The 16,026-nt window shown below is 43.6% G+C and overlaps 1 protein-coding gene across 3 annotated transcripts in view; it reads left to right on the top strand.

The window, feature by feature from the left end:
- CDKAL1 (CDK5 regulatory subunit associated protein 1 like 1) overlaps positions 1 to 16,026 on the top strand; it is a 615,335-nt gene that overhangs the window by 369,828 nt on the left and 229,481 nt on the right. For all 3 annotated transcript variants that reach the window (XM_057494166.1, XM_057494167.1, XM_057494165.1), the window contains one exon: positions 9,646 to 9,812. In XM_057494166.1, the coding sequence (XP_057350149.1) occupies positions 9,646 to 9,812 (167 nt within the window). The remainder of the gene's footprint in view (positions 1 to 9,645; positions 9,813 to 16,026) is intronic.

Here is a 16,026-nt window from a genome sequence, read left to right as displayed (position 1 = left end):
GAATTCTCTCAGATTTGTCTGAAGTCTTTATTTTGCCCTGACAATGGATAGCTGTTTTCATATTTTCACTGAATACAAAATTCTAGGACAGTTTTTCTGTTTTGAGGTTGTCTCTCCACTACATACTGGCTTTCACAGTTCCTGACAAGTTTTCTGTCATTCTTATATCTGCGCTACCCAAACTGCTTCCATCAGATTTGGAAAAAATTCAAACATTATTTCAGGGATTCTAGTTATGCATGTGTTACCCAGTTGGTATAGTTTTGCTCTGCTCATCCTCATTCTTTCTCTCCTTGCTTCATTTTGAATATTTTGTATAACTAGGTCTTCAGCTTCATCTTTGGAAGTTCCAATAGTCTTTTCCAACATCTTCTATTTCTTTTCTCATGTCCATGTTTTCTGAACACATGGAACACATTTACAGTAGCTGTTTGAATGTCCTTGCCTGCTAATTTCATTATCTCTGTCATTTATGACTCTGTTTCTATTGGCTGATTTTTCTCCTTATCATATCCATATTCAGTATCTTCTTTTTTATATCCATGTATGGTAATGTTTGTTTGGATTCCAGGCATTTTGAATTTCATGTTGCTGAACATTGGATTTACCTGTGTTGCTTTAAAGAGTTTTGGACTTTGTTCTGTCATAGTTATTTGAAATTTGGTCTTTTCAGGCTTTCTCTTAAGGTCTGTTAGTATAGGTCCAAAGCAGCTTCTCATTTAACACAAATTTTTCTCCATAACTAAGGCAAAATCTAAGGACTCTTTTCAACGACTCCTGCATTCTAAGGTCTTTCTTTTGACTTGTAAGAATACAAGCCATTTCTGATACTGTATGACCTCTAGGAATTGTTTGGGCTACTGCTCTCCTGTGGTTCTTTCTCCAGCCTGTGGATTCATTCCCTTTCATGCATGCCCAGGTAGCATTCAGCCGAAAACCTGAGGGAGGCTCTCTCTGATCTCTGAAGTTCCATCCCTGTGCAACTCTCTCCCCTATAATATTTAACCCTGTAAATTGTAGGATTCTGGACTCCAGTCTTGGTGTACTCAACTCAGCGAGCTCACTGGGCTGTGTTGGCTTCCCCTTTCTGCTCTGTGACCTAAAACATGCCTCCCAGCAGTAGGATGAGCAGTTAGAGGACTTGCCTTGGTTGCTTTTCCAAAAAGCACGTTCCCACACTGCCTGTTTTTCCTTGTCTGGTGATTGTTTTTTCATACATTTCATCAGATTTTCTAGTTGCTTATAGCATTAAAACAATCCTGTAACAGCTAATTCTTCATGTGCAGAAATGGAAGTCTTCACAATATTTCCTTTTAATTAAAATTTTCTGATGTCATTAATATGGCCAGAGTCCTCAATTTGTATGGATATTACCCACCCCTCTACAGAAACAGACCTGTTGGTAGATGTAATTTTAATTAGCATAGCTTAGTCAACTTACAGAATTGTTTATTGGTATATATGTTACTCTATTGTAAGAGATACCAAATTCACCTTTTGTTAATACCACTTGCAAATGTTTGTAGTGCTTTGTTCTTAGAAATTTTAAGCCAAAGAGGGCGCTGGTTATTAAATCCTGATATCTGGTGTATCTGTCAGATCTTCCTATTCCAGTTTTACTTCTTTCCCTCAAGACACAACTCCCAGCTTTTCCATAAAACTCCCAAATTTTTAAATAATTTTTGAACTGGAGTTGCACCTTACCCTTTCATTATGTAGGAACAGTGCTCACGCTGCTCCTTCTTTTTTTTACTCTTTATTTACATTTATTTGCCAAAAGGCAACTATCCTCACATCTCTGTGATACCAGGCCTGGAAAAAGTACAAGTTATATAGTTTCAAGACTTTTTTTAACTAACCCACTTTCTGGTCAGTTGCCAATTACAATAATTGAAAAGGTTAAAAAGTAAAGCTGATCTGAATTATTCTATTTATCATTATAGTCATTTGATGTGAGAGTAGTAGATTCTTGATGGCGAGCTTATTTTTTCTTCAATGAAGGAAAAGTGAATATTTCCTTTCCTTTTCCTGCCTCATGAGAGAGGATCCTATTTTACCTATTCTTGTACGTCCTTCCTTCTGAAGCTCTACCAGTGACTCAGCCTCTCTGAAGACTGAATCTGTGACGAACGTTGGTTTGTTGGACATCGACTTAAGTAATGCGAATGGGGAAGTGGGGCAGAGTGGGAGAGCCTGGGCTCCGTGCGTGGGCAGAAGGAGGCAGGGACAGGACAGGAGGCATGAGGCTGGCACCGCGTCTTTTCCCTCCAGGGGCTGCCAGCCGGAAAGCAGGAATGTGTTGCTGGGCTCGGGTTCCTTTATCTTGTTTCTGTTTAAATTTGTGAGTCTTGTTTCATGCGTTTTGGTCAATTATAAGAAGTTCCTCCTCCAAAACAAAGCTGCTAATTTCTTCGAGAAGGACCAGACACGGGCATTGCCCGTCCCTCCCCTTCCTGGCCCTTCTCACCCAGCGGACAGCGCTGACCGTTCTGAGCCGGCCCCGAGGGCCCCGAGGAGGGCTGGCCCTGGCGGGGGTGGCCCTGGCGGGGGTGGCCGCGCTCCCTGGGGACAGCAGCGCACGGTCACCGGCCCAGGTGTTCGCTCCCGCGGCTCCGCCCTGGGGCCGTGGGTACGAGGCTCTCGGGCCGCTCGCATGGCCACTGGCCCCCAGCGTGTAATTCCTTTTCTCCGCAAACGCCCCGCTCACCCGCCCCAAGCACGTTGACGTCCGTGGTTCCCCGGGAACTGTGACTGCGCGCGGGCCGGACTCGGCGCTTTCGTCCCGTCCGCCTCGGGTGGTCTTGGCCCGGACGCTGCGGGGCGCGCCGTGCAGCTCATCCAGGCCCGGGTCGCCCTCATGGTCCCCAGCTCCTCCCTGGCAGACCCGGCCCTGCCCTTCCCCGGCCACTTCACTCCCCTTTAACTGCCTGGGAAGCCCCGTTAGTGCTGTCACTCCTGACACTGCGCCATTTATCTCCTGGGTCACCGCGCCCCTCTCTCTCGAATACATTTCACGGGGGCAGAGACCTGGTGTCCGAGGTCCAGCTGGGGGCGGGCATGTGCGGCGCCCCACGAGCACTCGCTGGAAGCAGGGGGCACGCGTGACGTTGTATTTGCATTAGGACATCCTAACTATACCGGTGCACTTTCAAACGGAACGTAAGAATAGAATAGAAAATAGACAGTTATGTTTACTGTTTAAATACTTGAAATAGTAGCTCATAAGTTTTATATTCAAAGTCAAATTTCCCTAACTGCAAATACAGAATTTCAGGTCCTATTTGTAGGTTTGACTGTAGGTTTGGTGGAGTTCACTGTTAAGAAAGACCTTTAGGACCATAAAACATTGGTCCTAAAAATATTCTGTCTTTTCGAAATTTAAGTTCTTTTTGTTCTTAATTCTGTAATTGAGTGTCCTCAGTAATGCCACATCCTTTGTTTCTGTAGTTTTCCTTTCCCTGTCCTGTAACTTTTTAAGTTAGTCTGCATCTACATAAATTTCTGTCAGCATGATCAGCAGTGCTAATCTTTTTAGAGAACCAGGCATTGGATGGCAGGCATCTAGATATTCCTTTTTGCCCTCTTCCTGTTGCCTTGCTGTAATGTTTGGGTTGCTGGGACTTGAGCCTTTTGTGGCTTTTTAAAGAAAAATAACATCTCTCTCTCCGTCCTGCTGGAACAGCCGAGGGCCCTTTGCAGGCACTGCTGCCTGCACTCTCTGGGGGTGGTAAGCCCACACGTGGAACAAAGCGCACTGTAGTAGTAAGACGTTGACCTCGCCCGGCCTTGCCAGGCCTTGCTGCAGATCCCGGAGTCTGGGGAGGCAGGTGCCCTGTTTTCAGAAAGTGTGTCATCCTTCTGTGGCATTTAGTTTGTTTTTAGCTTTCCACTACTTAAAAATTCTTGTAGAAGTATGAAAATAATCAGTATTCTCCCCAGTTATGGCCTTTCAAAAGAAACAAATTCAACAGGTTGCTTTTGCTTAGTGACGACAGTACCAGTTGGTGCCAACAACTTTTTTTCTGCAGATCACTATAATGGAAGCTGTCAGGATGTTCTAGAAATAGTCTTTTTGCTAGCTTTTGTTATTAAAGCAGTTAGAAAGAAAATTTTAAAGTCTGTTTCATGGGTACTTGATCTATCTGAATATACCTGTAAGTAGAAAGTGTTACTTCTAAATACAACGACAGCTTGTATTCACTTGCTCTGCTCCTGTAGGACAACAGGGAGTTTTAAGCAGGCCTGTTAGCCTTTTGTAGAGGAAACTGTGTGACACACATTGTAACATTCAGGCTATATTTCCATATTGCCAAGAAAATTCATTTTGATATTTCCTTATCACTTCATACACCCCATAGTGTACTCATGTGCATATTCTGTGGATGGACATACCTGTGAATGTTTATATATACACAGGGAACCAAAATTTATGGAGTGCTTCCTATGTGCTATGCACCGTAATAGGTCCTAGACGTATCTGTAGGAATAAGATTTTTGCACCTCTGCCCAGAAGATGCTGAGATCCTATCAGGGAGACATAGAATTAGATCAATAACTATAACACCTTGTGATACAGAATTTTGCTCAAGATGCTTGGTAGCGCAGAAGAGGAGCATCTAAATTAGTCTGGCTGGCCAGCGAAGTTTCCTGGAAGAGGTATTCATTATGCAAAGAAGAGTGGAAGGCAGTTTAGACAAAGGAAACAGCACATGCTAAAGCCCAGAGGCCTGAGTTACAGTGACTTGCACAAAGAAGTGCGAGTGACCAGTCTGACCACAGCAGGCGTGCCGTCCAGCGTTGGGTCTGTCAGGAGCAGTAGTTGCATTGTGACTGAGTGAGAGTGTTCTTGATCTAGAAGATCTAAGCTGACGAATCCAGATCTAAAGGCCATAACGCCTGCAGCTTTTTCTCAAGCATGTTTGCCACGTGGAGAGAGTCCCAGAGTGACAGAGTGGAGGGGGCGTGCGGGAAGGAGGCCCAGGGACCAGTGGCCTGCTCTTAAAACGTTTCTGTAAATTTAACATTGTTCAAAAGAAGAAAAAAAGACCTTCAGGTCACTGATTATTTAAGTTTGCAAAAATAGCATAAGTAATGATATACTTGAAGAATTAGGTAATTAACAGTTGTTTTCTATGGTGGCCTGTTAATTGGGCTTTTATCAGTGATGCATCATTTTTATATAAAAGATAGCCTTGGTTGGCCCTGTTATGCTATAGTTAATAAAGTTGTCAGGTAAGTCCTTTTTATCTAAAAGGAAAACATAAAACCCTGAGTGTTCAATAATAAGATTAGAAAGGACCAAAACTATTATATTATCTGATTCAGTATTAACTGAACAGTCTAACTAGTAGAAGGCTGCCCACCTCCCCACCCCCGTGTGTGTGTGTGTGTATGATTACTTAGAAACATCATGATTGAAGAAATTTCCATGACCTTTCAAATGCTTAGAAAGTTATATTTATTTGAGTTTTTAAGATTATTTTCTTAAGAAGAAAGAGCCAGTAAATATCTAATTAATATGCACTGTGACCCTTAAAAGAGAACATGGGGAATTAAGAGCAGAGAATTTAATGCATATTAAATAACTATAACATATGTAGGTTTCAGCCATATTCCCTTGGCCTTTGGAGTAAATGGAGAGTGATGGCCGGAGTGGGGTGGTGGAGAAACCTTAGGGGATGGGGTGAGAGGAAGGAGGGAAGACAAGGGTGAGGACGGGGCGAGCCCCCGGTGGACTGCGGGGCACAGCTTCCGAGGAAGAGAGGCTTAGTAGATTTTGAGGGGATTTTCAAATGATTAGTTTAGTTAATGTGGATTTTCCTGCCATCTAGTGCCCTTTAACTGTTGAGCCCAGTAATCCTTGTTTACAGTTTTCATGTTTTTGTGGTCTTTATTTTTAGACTCTACTCATGATGGAATAATTATAACAACTTATTCTGGTGGAAAATTTCCCCAGTGATAAAGCAAATATCATTTCTCTGACCAGATGAACTCAGTTTTCACCCCATTCTAATGTATTACCAGGAGGCTTGTACACAGGAGGAGTTATACTGAGTCATGGCCTTTTAAAATTGAGTTTTGGCAGAGTTTGGTTTTTCAAAAGGATTTTCTTTGTTGTGAGACTGTTTTATTGAGGATATTATCTCTCTTTGATTATTAACCCCTCATGTCTTCTACTTTTCCACCCTCTACTGTCTCAGATGACTGTAGAACAGAGACCAGAAGCCAGCTGTTGAGGTTGATCTCTATTCAGGGGGAAATAGCTATGTGCTTCAGCTATAGACTCACCTGTAAATTACTTGGGTAAAATGATAATAGATTCTAATAACTAAACTTCTTAAAGGCTTTTCCCTTGTAAGGTGCACTTCATTTCTTCCAATATTTGCTTTTCCTTATGCCAAAATTAACACAACAGAAGGATGACAGAGGATCTGATGTTCATTAGATGTTCTTTAGCAAAGTCAGGTGGATGAACAATTTTAGGAAAAGGTTGAATTTCTTTTGGATGCTTAAAAAGGCTAATTTCTGCCTCCTGCTTTTCCACCACCTTCTGTTGCGTGGATTTATGCTTACAGGCAGGGGAGTTTTTTCTGGGAGTTCACTTCCCCTTATCTCAGTTTTGGCTGCTTGTGCCTCATTTTCATTTTCGTGGCTTTATTTTTCTGACAGGTATTAATCGAAGCCCATGTTACAGTGCAGACTGGGGCTGACGTCATACCCACCTCGAGGCAGCCCAGGTCACCCTGCCTATTGGTCTCTAAGGCTGTGTTCTCCAACTCCCAGCCTGCTGCATGTCCAGCATGGACAGGGATGGACGTGAAGTTCACAGGATGTCTGTCAGTGCCCCTTGCCAGCTCCTGGGTCCTAGCCGATACTAGGTCACAGAAGTGTAATGACCCATCTGGGACAGTCAGGAACTGGAATTGCTGCAGGGCACATAATAGGTAAAGGCCTAATAAATGTTTGATGGGTGAATGAAAAAATGAGTGTGCAAAGGAATATAGCTCATAAGTGAAGTCCTTAAGGATTAAAGCTATTAGGCAAGCACTGCTGTCCATCAGGATGGCCAGTTAAGCGTGCAGAGAGAAGCGTGCATGTGCCCCAATATCTGCTCATGATTAAAGACTGCAGCTCTCAGTTTCCCTGGTGAATCCATACTCAGGCTGACCTGGCAGGAACTGCTCGCTCTGTAAGTGGCCACAGGACTCCAGGGCAATGACGTCATGTCTGGGATTCCGCTGTTAGTTTTACGTTGAGTGTGAAATGACTGTATCCTATTGGAGGGATCACCTCTCATTAGAAGCCTTTAGATAAAGCCTTACAAAATATGAACTTTCTCACATTATTAAGAACAGAATCATCTTTTGACAAAAGTTCAGACTGAGTTGGCAAGGAGCAGTTCTAAAGTCCAGGAGCTTGGTGGTTTGCATGTGTTCTTTGTGTTTTAAGCCAGGCTTCTGTGCTATAGAGCATCTTAGCAGCCCTGATCTTGCAGAGATGGAGACCATTATTCCTGTTGTTGCTGATTTAGGTTGCAGCTGCTTCCTCTTTATGTGGTTTAATTTAAAGTTCCAGCCCCCCAGGGCCTTGGTCCCCACCGCCGCGGCTTGCGGAGCCGGCTGCTGTTTTCTGCGTGGATGTTGTTTCCATTCCTGTTCACAGTGATTTTTTTCCCCTTCTGTGTTCATCCAGCAGCAGCGATGTTCCAGGAACTCACTCTCTCTACATAAGGGGTAACATGGAACCATTTGGATGGGAAAATTATAAATTAAAATTATTCTGTTCGTTTAAAAATATTCATATTGTGTTGCTCAAGTGCCAGTAACTGGAAAATCAGGGATAACGTCCTGTTTTTATAACCTCTTTCAGAGCATTTTAAAGTCCATTTATGTTGTTACTCAGCCATCTCATTTCCTGGCATGGATTTTGTGATAAGAGTTAAAAAAAAAGGTTTGAGTCCAGTGTCTGATAGCACATGCAATATTAAAGATGATACCACTAATTGTAACCCATTTTTTAAAATAGAAAAATGTTTACTCTAGAGACAGAAACTATTTATAAAATTATAAGACCAGAAAAGTATCCTCCAAATATGGCAGACTATTTCTTTTGGGAAAGAACTTGTTATTAAAGCCAAGTAAAGGCACTACATGTTTAATTTAAATTAAGGCAACCCATATATTCTCAGTACTACTGATTTTCAAGTACTAAAAATATCTCCAAGTCTTTCAAAAGAGCAGTTTTGTTTTTTTTAATGCCTCCTGTCCTTAGGCTCAGTCACTGATTCTTTGATTTGAGGACACTAAAGTTTTATTTTTTACCCTTGAATTTTCTATGTTGTATGGGTGTGGGTGAGGATGTGCGTATCTCAGAAAGGCAAATGGGGAAAAGTGGACACGTTTTTGTGTGGTTTGGCTAGTTTTTTTTCTAAGGTAAATATATCTCTTATTCTAGTGGAAAGAATAGTGATTGGAGATCTTATTAAGTAAGCTCATGTGTTTTTTTCCACCTCTGGAACACAGTAAAGATTGTGAGTAGCTTTACCTTTTGCTTCTTTATTCTGTACATTTTATGTTTGTGTTTATACAATAACTGTGTTTTATTAGTTATCCCCCTTGGGTAGGAGTATTTCAATGTATTTTTGAAATTCTTCTGTTCAGTCAACTAAAGACAATTTAAAATTATAAGTTGTAGACTCTTTCTAGGAAATTATGCTTTTGGTTTGGTTTTTGTTTATATGCCTTGTGTGTGTGTGGAAGTTCTTCAGAGGCAACAAATAGGGAACTTTCGCTTGAGCAAATTTCTCAGGCCCATTTCAGGGTTGGTTTTAACTTGGGGAATCATTTGGCCTTTTAAAATAGGCTAATCCTTTAACTCAATATGCATCCAGCCAGGTTCTGTGAGCTGTGAAAGCCACACATGGCTTTTGTCTCTCTCCTTTTGACTTTGGAAGGATGTTATTGTTGGCTAAAATATTTGAAGTCAGGGTTCTTTATAGCAACAATAACAACAAAACATATATACATTTTTCTAAGGTTGATTGTTGAAAAACAGGAGGTTAAGTTGCCCGTAGTCAGGTTTTCCAACACAGAAACCAACTTCTTTGAACGCAGTCATATGCTGCACACAACTCTAATTGAACAAGAAAACAGAACTGTGGCTGCAGGAGAAAGGGTACCTCATAATTAATAATTTGTGAGTTAAGCCGTGACTCCACTTGACATTTTTCCTTGGGTTGGTTGACAGACTGATCAGTGAGGAGCAGCTCATAGTACCCGCTCTGCGGACTTCTGTTCTGTGGCTTACGGTGTTTAGTAACATAGGGATTCTCTGTGCTGGGCCCGAAGCTTTAGTCTTGATCTCGGTGCTTGGGAGGAAGCACGGTTGAACAGATTGGCCATGAAGTTTACTCACTCCGTGGGGCGCACTGATAATTTATAGCTTTGTTGTAACTCTCTGAATGTTCATAAACTGAACTCAATAGCCCAGTGCTACCATAAGATACGCTGCTTTTTCTCGGTGATTGAATACCCAGGCTGCCTGCCTACTGGGGCTGAGAAATTCTGCACTTACAGAGCGGGCGGCTGTGTGCTGAGGGAGCATCTCTGTGCAACAGGTTCGTTAATTATCTGCTTTAATTCACAGAGGGTGTTTGTGAGATATGGTTGACCAGTGAAGACACAGGGGCTTACGGCAGAGATATTGGCACCAGTCTCCCCACGCTGCTCTGGCAACTGGTTGAAGTCATCCCGGAGGGAGCGATGCTGAGGCTGGGCATGACGAACCCACCCTATATTTTAGAGCATCTGGAGGTAAGGAAATGCGGCCCATTTCCGGGCCAGCACAGACACGAACCAATGCAGTGTGGCCACCTCAGCATCATCACAGGAGGTTCATGCAAATCCACTTCCACATTTTTCTGTGGCCTTACACTGTGAGAGTCAATCGAGGTTTCAGATCCTTCTTGTCGGTGTGCGCACCTTGTCTGTGCCTCTGCGTCCTTTGTTAGTGCTGCCGAGATTGCCCGGCGCTGCCGTCTTGCCCCAGTTCTTTGTTTCTTTTCGGTGCCCCTCAGTTTTCCATTGCGTGGACCTGCCTCGGCGCCTTGTCTTGTCTCATTCAGGACTGCTAATGCTGTGCTTTGATTTTTCCATTAGCAGTGACGTCACGATATCTGAACTACCATTAGCCCTGTCAGGAAGGATGCTGAGCTGTAAGTTTGGGGGTGTTTTAAATTCCACGCTTTGTCTGGAGGTAGTTAGTGGTGAAGTGGAATCAGAGGCACAGAGGTGGTGGTCTCCCCCTCGATTCCCTCGTGGCTGCTATGAAAAAAGGAGTCTTGATAATGTGAGATCTCTGGTTTCATTTTTATACCTTCCACCGGCGAGGATGCTCCCCACCGAACTAGAAACATGGGTGTGTGTGCAACTAGCTGTGGAACCTGAAGGCGACCGGCACGAGAGAGGAGACCCTGTGTGGACAGGGGCGCGAGCCACCCCGTAAATGAACAAGTGCCCGCCAGGGTCCCTGACTGTGACCTGAGGCAGAGTGTCACGTCAGGCCGTCCTTCCGGCTCAGAGACCAGGGGTGCTGTTGGAAGTAGTCTGCGCAGCACAGAGACGAGGCGCTTACCGTCTGAATCTGTGTGTACCTTGCAGTTTGTACAGAAACATGACGTTCCAAATATCCCAAAGCGGGCCCAGCCGCTGGGATGCGGAGACGCGAGGACTCAGACCTGATAGTTCCTGCCAGTGTGACTCGAGGCCTGTACTTGTTGAGGTTGTTGCTGAAAAGCCTCCATAACAGCAACAATGTGCTTTAAAAATCCCAAGAACAGCTGACAGTGGTCATTAATTATATTAATTAATTAATTATAAATATGTAATGAGGTAATCTACGTATTTTCAGTTTTGTCACTCACAGTTTCCTAGCCAGATCTTCTCAGTGAAGGTTTGTGGTCTGTGTGTTAGCTGTGGTGCATTGTAAGGTATAGGACAACCGTGACTGACCATTTAATAGTAAGTCAGAGGCTTGTCAACTTTTACTTAACCCTTTGACTCAGCATCTGAAAAAGCTAGAGACTCTCTGTAAACAGGAGCTGTGCTCAGCACTGCAGTGCTCTTGCCCTGCCTGCAGCACATGTGAGGCACACGTCGTGAAGAGCAGAAGATGTGTAGACGTGTGATGGGCAGGAAGAGAAGAAAGCCCTACCAGTATGTGGTTGGTGACATGCCAGTTCTTTGGATTTAAAAAAAAGATCTCATCAAGGATCAAAGGAACCGTAGTAGCTAAAGTCAGACAGTTTCAGGTAGGAAATAAACACAGGGGAGCAAAATCGTGCATTGCCTGTAAGACAGCCATACCTGTTGGAGTGGATTCAGCTCTTTAATAGCAAGATTGCAGAAACCAATGCCGAATTCATAGCCAGCCCGAGTGCCCAGCAACCTCACATAGGGCTAGAGTTGTTGACCTTCTCATAGATGCCCTAGGAGAGCTTCTAAAAATCAACAGAAGATGGTAAAAATACCTTTACGCTTTACCTGGAAAAACACCAGATTTTGTTTCATAGACTGTGGTTGAGTGATAAGTTCTGATAAGTGGTAAGTTCTGATTGTGATGACACTGCCTCTTAACAGTTCTTGCGGAAAGGCTGGACGTCACCGTCTTCGTGAGGCAGGGACCTCGTCATATCCGTCCCTGTGTCTGCCGCACACAGTAGTGGCTTGATGAACGAGTGAACCGAAGAATGAATGAAGGAGAGACTTCTGCATGAAGTCAGTCACAGAGCCCATTCTGTAGTCTTGAACTTTGAAATCTTACCATGATGGCGGGGAAGAGGTGGCCGATGACAAAGTAAATGAGCTTCCAGCGTGACAGTTTGTCCCGGGGAAAACCGCCCGCCCCAGGCACTGGGTAGAGACGGAGAAGCCCCGTCCTGCCGAGCATCGGGGGAGGAAGCCCCCCAAGGGAAGGCAGGACCCGCGCCACCCGGGAGAGGCAGCCTCCGAGCGGGGGGCTTCCGCTGTCCTGTCCGCGCGCCCCGGGAGAGCTGAGGGAGCCCGCCGGCGGGAGCAAGGGGGCAGGAGTGGGGGTGGGAGAAGGGGGCACCGGGGAATGACGGGGGACAGACTGTGGGCACAGGAGTCCGCTCCTGAAACAGCCGTGCCAGGGGGTGGGGGGGAGGTCACGGCTCCCCGCGGGGCTCCCCGGGAGTCGGGTCGGCGGCCCCCTTCCCGGGCTGTTGCCTTCCTGGGCGCCCTGCTCACTGCATGTTCACCTGACTCCTGAGGTCTGTTTTTAAAGCAGCTTTTTGAGAAATTGAATAGTTTAAAGGAAAAATCATTTGAAAGAAAATACCAGTGTTCCTACTGTTAATTAAAAGTATGGTGTGGAAAAGTTGGTCTGTTGATAATATACCTTATTACATCTCCATAGGAACAGAAGATGCCTATTACACTTAACGTAGGATGCACTTCTAAGGTTTTATCAAGAGTCTAACATTATGTGTGACATTTCTATAGTGGAGATTGAATAAACATGTAGTGAATAAAAGGAAAAGCGAGTGAATTTTTAATCCCTAACAGGCAGGCAAGTAGTCAAGTGTCTGGAACATCTATGCACACTATTTTTAACTTATCACTCCCTTAAAACAAACCAGCACGGCATGGATTCATTAAAATAGTAATGGCATAGCTGACAAAGAGATATCTCCAACATATATGTGTGTGTGTGTGTGTATATATGTATATATGTGTGTGTGTGTGTGTGTGTGTGTGTGTGTATATATATAGTGGAAAACACAGTATTTAATGAATGGATGTGAGGTGGAAACAATAGATCTAAAAATATCTCACCTTGTCTTAAAGGTAATGCTTCTCTGTCATCCACAGAGTAAAAGTTAGATCTTTAGCATGACATATAGGGTGCTTAAGATGCTACTTCCCTTATGTCCCCTTTTCTTGTTCCCTTAATACCCTCTTGATGTCCCCTGATAACCTGTTATTTGTTTGTTTTCCATTCTATACTTCTGAAATTTTACTTTGTTTTTCTCATTCCGTACTTACCACTTGCTGACTGTTGGTGATGAAGAGGTGGTATTTGCTGTTATTTGCTGGTACGTGCGTCGCTGACCCATTGCCCCTATAGTGGCAAAGAAGAGGCACTTTCCCTGTGTGATTGCTTACATATTGCTATTGCCAAGGTAATAATCTGGCATGTTTCTCTTTCACGCGCTCTGACCTTTCAGAAAGCAGAGCATCTTGTGAATTTGATCACTCTTGGAACTTCGTCACTGAGTTTTGCCCTCCTAGTTGTGGGCGACCCACAGCTGAGGTATTAACTCCGAGTGAACATATGACACGTGAACCCAGCGAAGTGTGATGGGGCCGGGCAGTGAGGGCTCCTGACCGGCACCAGAAACCCCCTGCAGCTGTTTTCAAGACTGTGTAATAACAGCAGCAGCACCAGGACAATCCACTGAGCTGTATTTTCAAGAAACCATTCTGATGGCTTTATACACACTAAGGCTTTTCCTTTTTTACAGTAAGCTAGCTGTACAGACAGTATTATCTTCATTTTATTGATTGAGAAGCCACATCTTAGAAAGCTTTAGTAAGTGGCCAAATTACATAAGTAGTAAGCAGCTGGCCTGGCGTCTGCTCTTGTCTTACTCTACCGCCTCTTCCACAGAGCCCTCCCGCTCCCAGGACCCCCCATGCTGCCAGTCTCCGTCCAGGGTGTCCCTGTTGGCGCTCATCATGGTGCACAAGGGTTACTTGCGTGCATGTAAAACCGAACACAACTGACCATCTTCAGGGGGAGGCTGTCTTGTCCACCTGTGCATGTCGGCACCTGTGGCAACACGCACTTAATAGTTGTGCATGGAGCGATACGGTGGCTCTGAGGTTAGCTCTTCCTTGACTGCCTGTCTTATATATTGAAATATCTTCATATCTGCACTGAGTACCTGTTTTGGAAGAGTCTGTGGATGGTTGTTATATGGGTTTTTCATGTGAGTCACACTTTAGTGACGCTGGGCCAGATGGTGGGGGAACCCCATCTAAGGGAGGTGATTTATTCACTTGCGCTGCAGGAATATCACAGTGATCGGTGGTGTCTGAAGGACCGTCCAGAGCAAACGTGCTCATGGTGCCATTACTGAATTTGTAGATTATCTGAGCTTGTAGCTTCTTTCTCTCCTTCCTGCTTCTTAGTTTTCATGACATTTTATAATCTTCATCAGGGAAATAATCAGCGGGTGGAGAAATTAAAATCAGGCAATTTGTCTTGTTTTTAGTTGTATGGGTTGGCTCGTAGGAAAGAGAGAGTAAGCTGTTGACAGTAAGGAATATGGAAAGTATCTGCTTCCCCTTGTGCTATGAATGATTTAAAATAACTGGTATCTCCCTTTCAGATCACCGTATGTCTTAAGATTGTATCTGAATTTTAGTGTCGGCTTGCTGCCTGGCCCAGAGGGGCCAACGCAACCCACCTGGAGGGCATATGCTTGTGATTATGGACTTACCTACATTCCACACTGTGAATAAAGCACATTCTTAATTTTTAATTTGTATTACTCTGTAACATATTGCCAAAAACATTGACACTAATATTCAGAATACTGCACTACATTTTATTTAGTTTAAATTAAAATGTAGTTTTTTTGTAAGATTTATATTTAGGATACTTATATATGTTTATTAGGGAAGGTTAGTCACAAATAGTAGTAGTTTAAGTGTTTCTGGTTGAGAAATATTGTAATCACTACAGTAAATCAGTTTTCTGCTACCCTTGAGTTTTGTATATTTACTTCTGGTAAAAAGACCTTATATTCTAACTTAATTGTATGTTTACATACAATTCCCACGATCCACACTTGTTCTCGTGTTCGGCCCTCAGCCCCTAACTCCAGCCCTGCCCTAGAAGCCCAAGCTTTGCCTGAGCTCAGCAGCCCCTCCGCGAAGTTTCCATGGCTTGTTGCTTCCTAGTCCTGAGCCTCAGTTCGTAAAGTTCAGTCTGGGTTCTGGAGCGTCATGATCACCCTCAGGCCCAAGGACCCAGGAAAGAATGAGTCAATCTCAACAGGTCACTCTCATCGCTGCCCTCACAGCCACAGGCTCAAATGGTTTTAGGGACTTTATTTTATGTTTATCATCCCAGGTATGTTTTCAGGGTAAAATGAACTATTTTTGGGGTGATGTTTCTCATGTTGAAATTATTGGGTATCTCTGTCTTCTGGGGAGCACCGTGGAAAAGGCCATGTGTAAAAATTCTCTTTGTATGGCTCTCAGTAATTAATGCAGACACCTCCCCTGGGGTCCACTGCAGCGCTCAGTCCCATTTCTAAATTAGCAGCTTGCATGCTCATTGTCTAGACCCAGTGTGTGGAGATAAATGGTCAGATCATTTTTGGTTCTCATGAAGTGCTTTACTCTGTGGTAAGAACCGTATGGACTTCTCAGCCACTAATCTCATCATTGACCTAAGCTAATGAATATTGCTCATGAAATCCAGTGACATATAGATAGTCATTCCAAAAGAGGTGATCATTTTCCTGAGAGGAGAAGAACGTAGGAATAAAACATGTATCAGAATGATGAGTTAAAAGGCCTCAGTAAATGCTTTCTTAGAGAAACTGATGTCATAGGCAAATATCTGAAACCATGTCTGTGTGTGTGTATATGTGTGTGTGTGTGTACATATTATTTTAATTTTTTAACGAAGCAGAATACTTAAAAATGTATATAAAATTTTAGGGTGCTTGAGTAGAAGTACCTGGAAATTTATGTATTTTAATTGTGGCATGCAAATATTCTTATTTATCTTTTAGTATTCTAGTGTACATTTCAATTTCTAAAAGAGGGTGTTAGGTATGTATGTGATGAATTTGCATCCTAAAAGGCATTTCCCATTGCCATTGCCCTGCATCCTTAATTTCACTGGAAATTAAGGCTGAGAAAGCTTCTATATCCCCTGTCCAAATTAGTGTGGTTCAAACTGCACAATACAGCATCTGTGGGCTTTGTC

Source organism: Manis pentadactyla, chromosome 16 (genome assembly GCF_030020395.1).
Source record: "Manis pentadactyla isolate mManPen7 chromosome 16, mManPen7.hap1, whole genome shotgun sequence".
Lineage (NCBI taxonomy): Eukaryota > Metazoa > Chordata > Mammalia > Pholidota > Manidae > Manis > Manis pentadactyla.
Note: the sequence above shows the minus strand (reverse complement) of the source record. Positions and strands in the feature narration are given on the sequence as shown.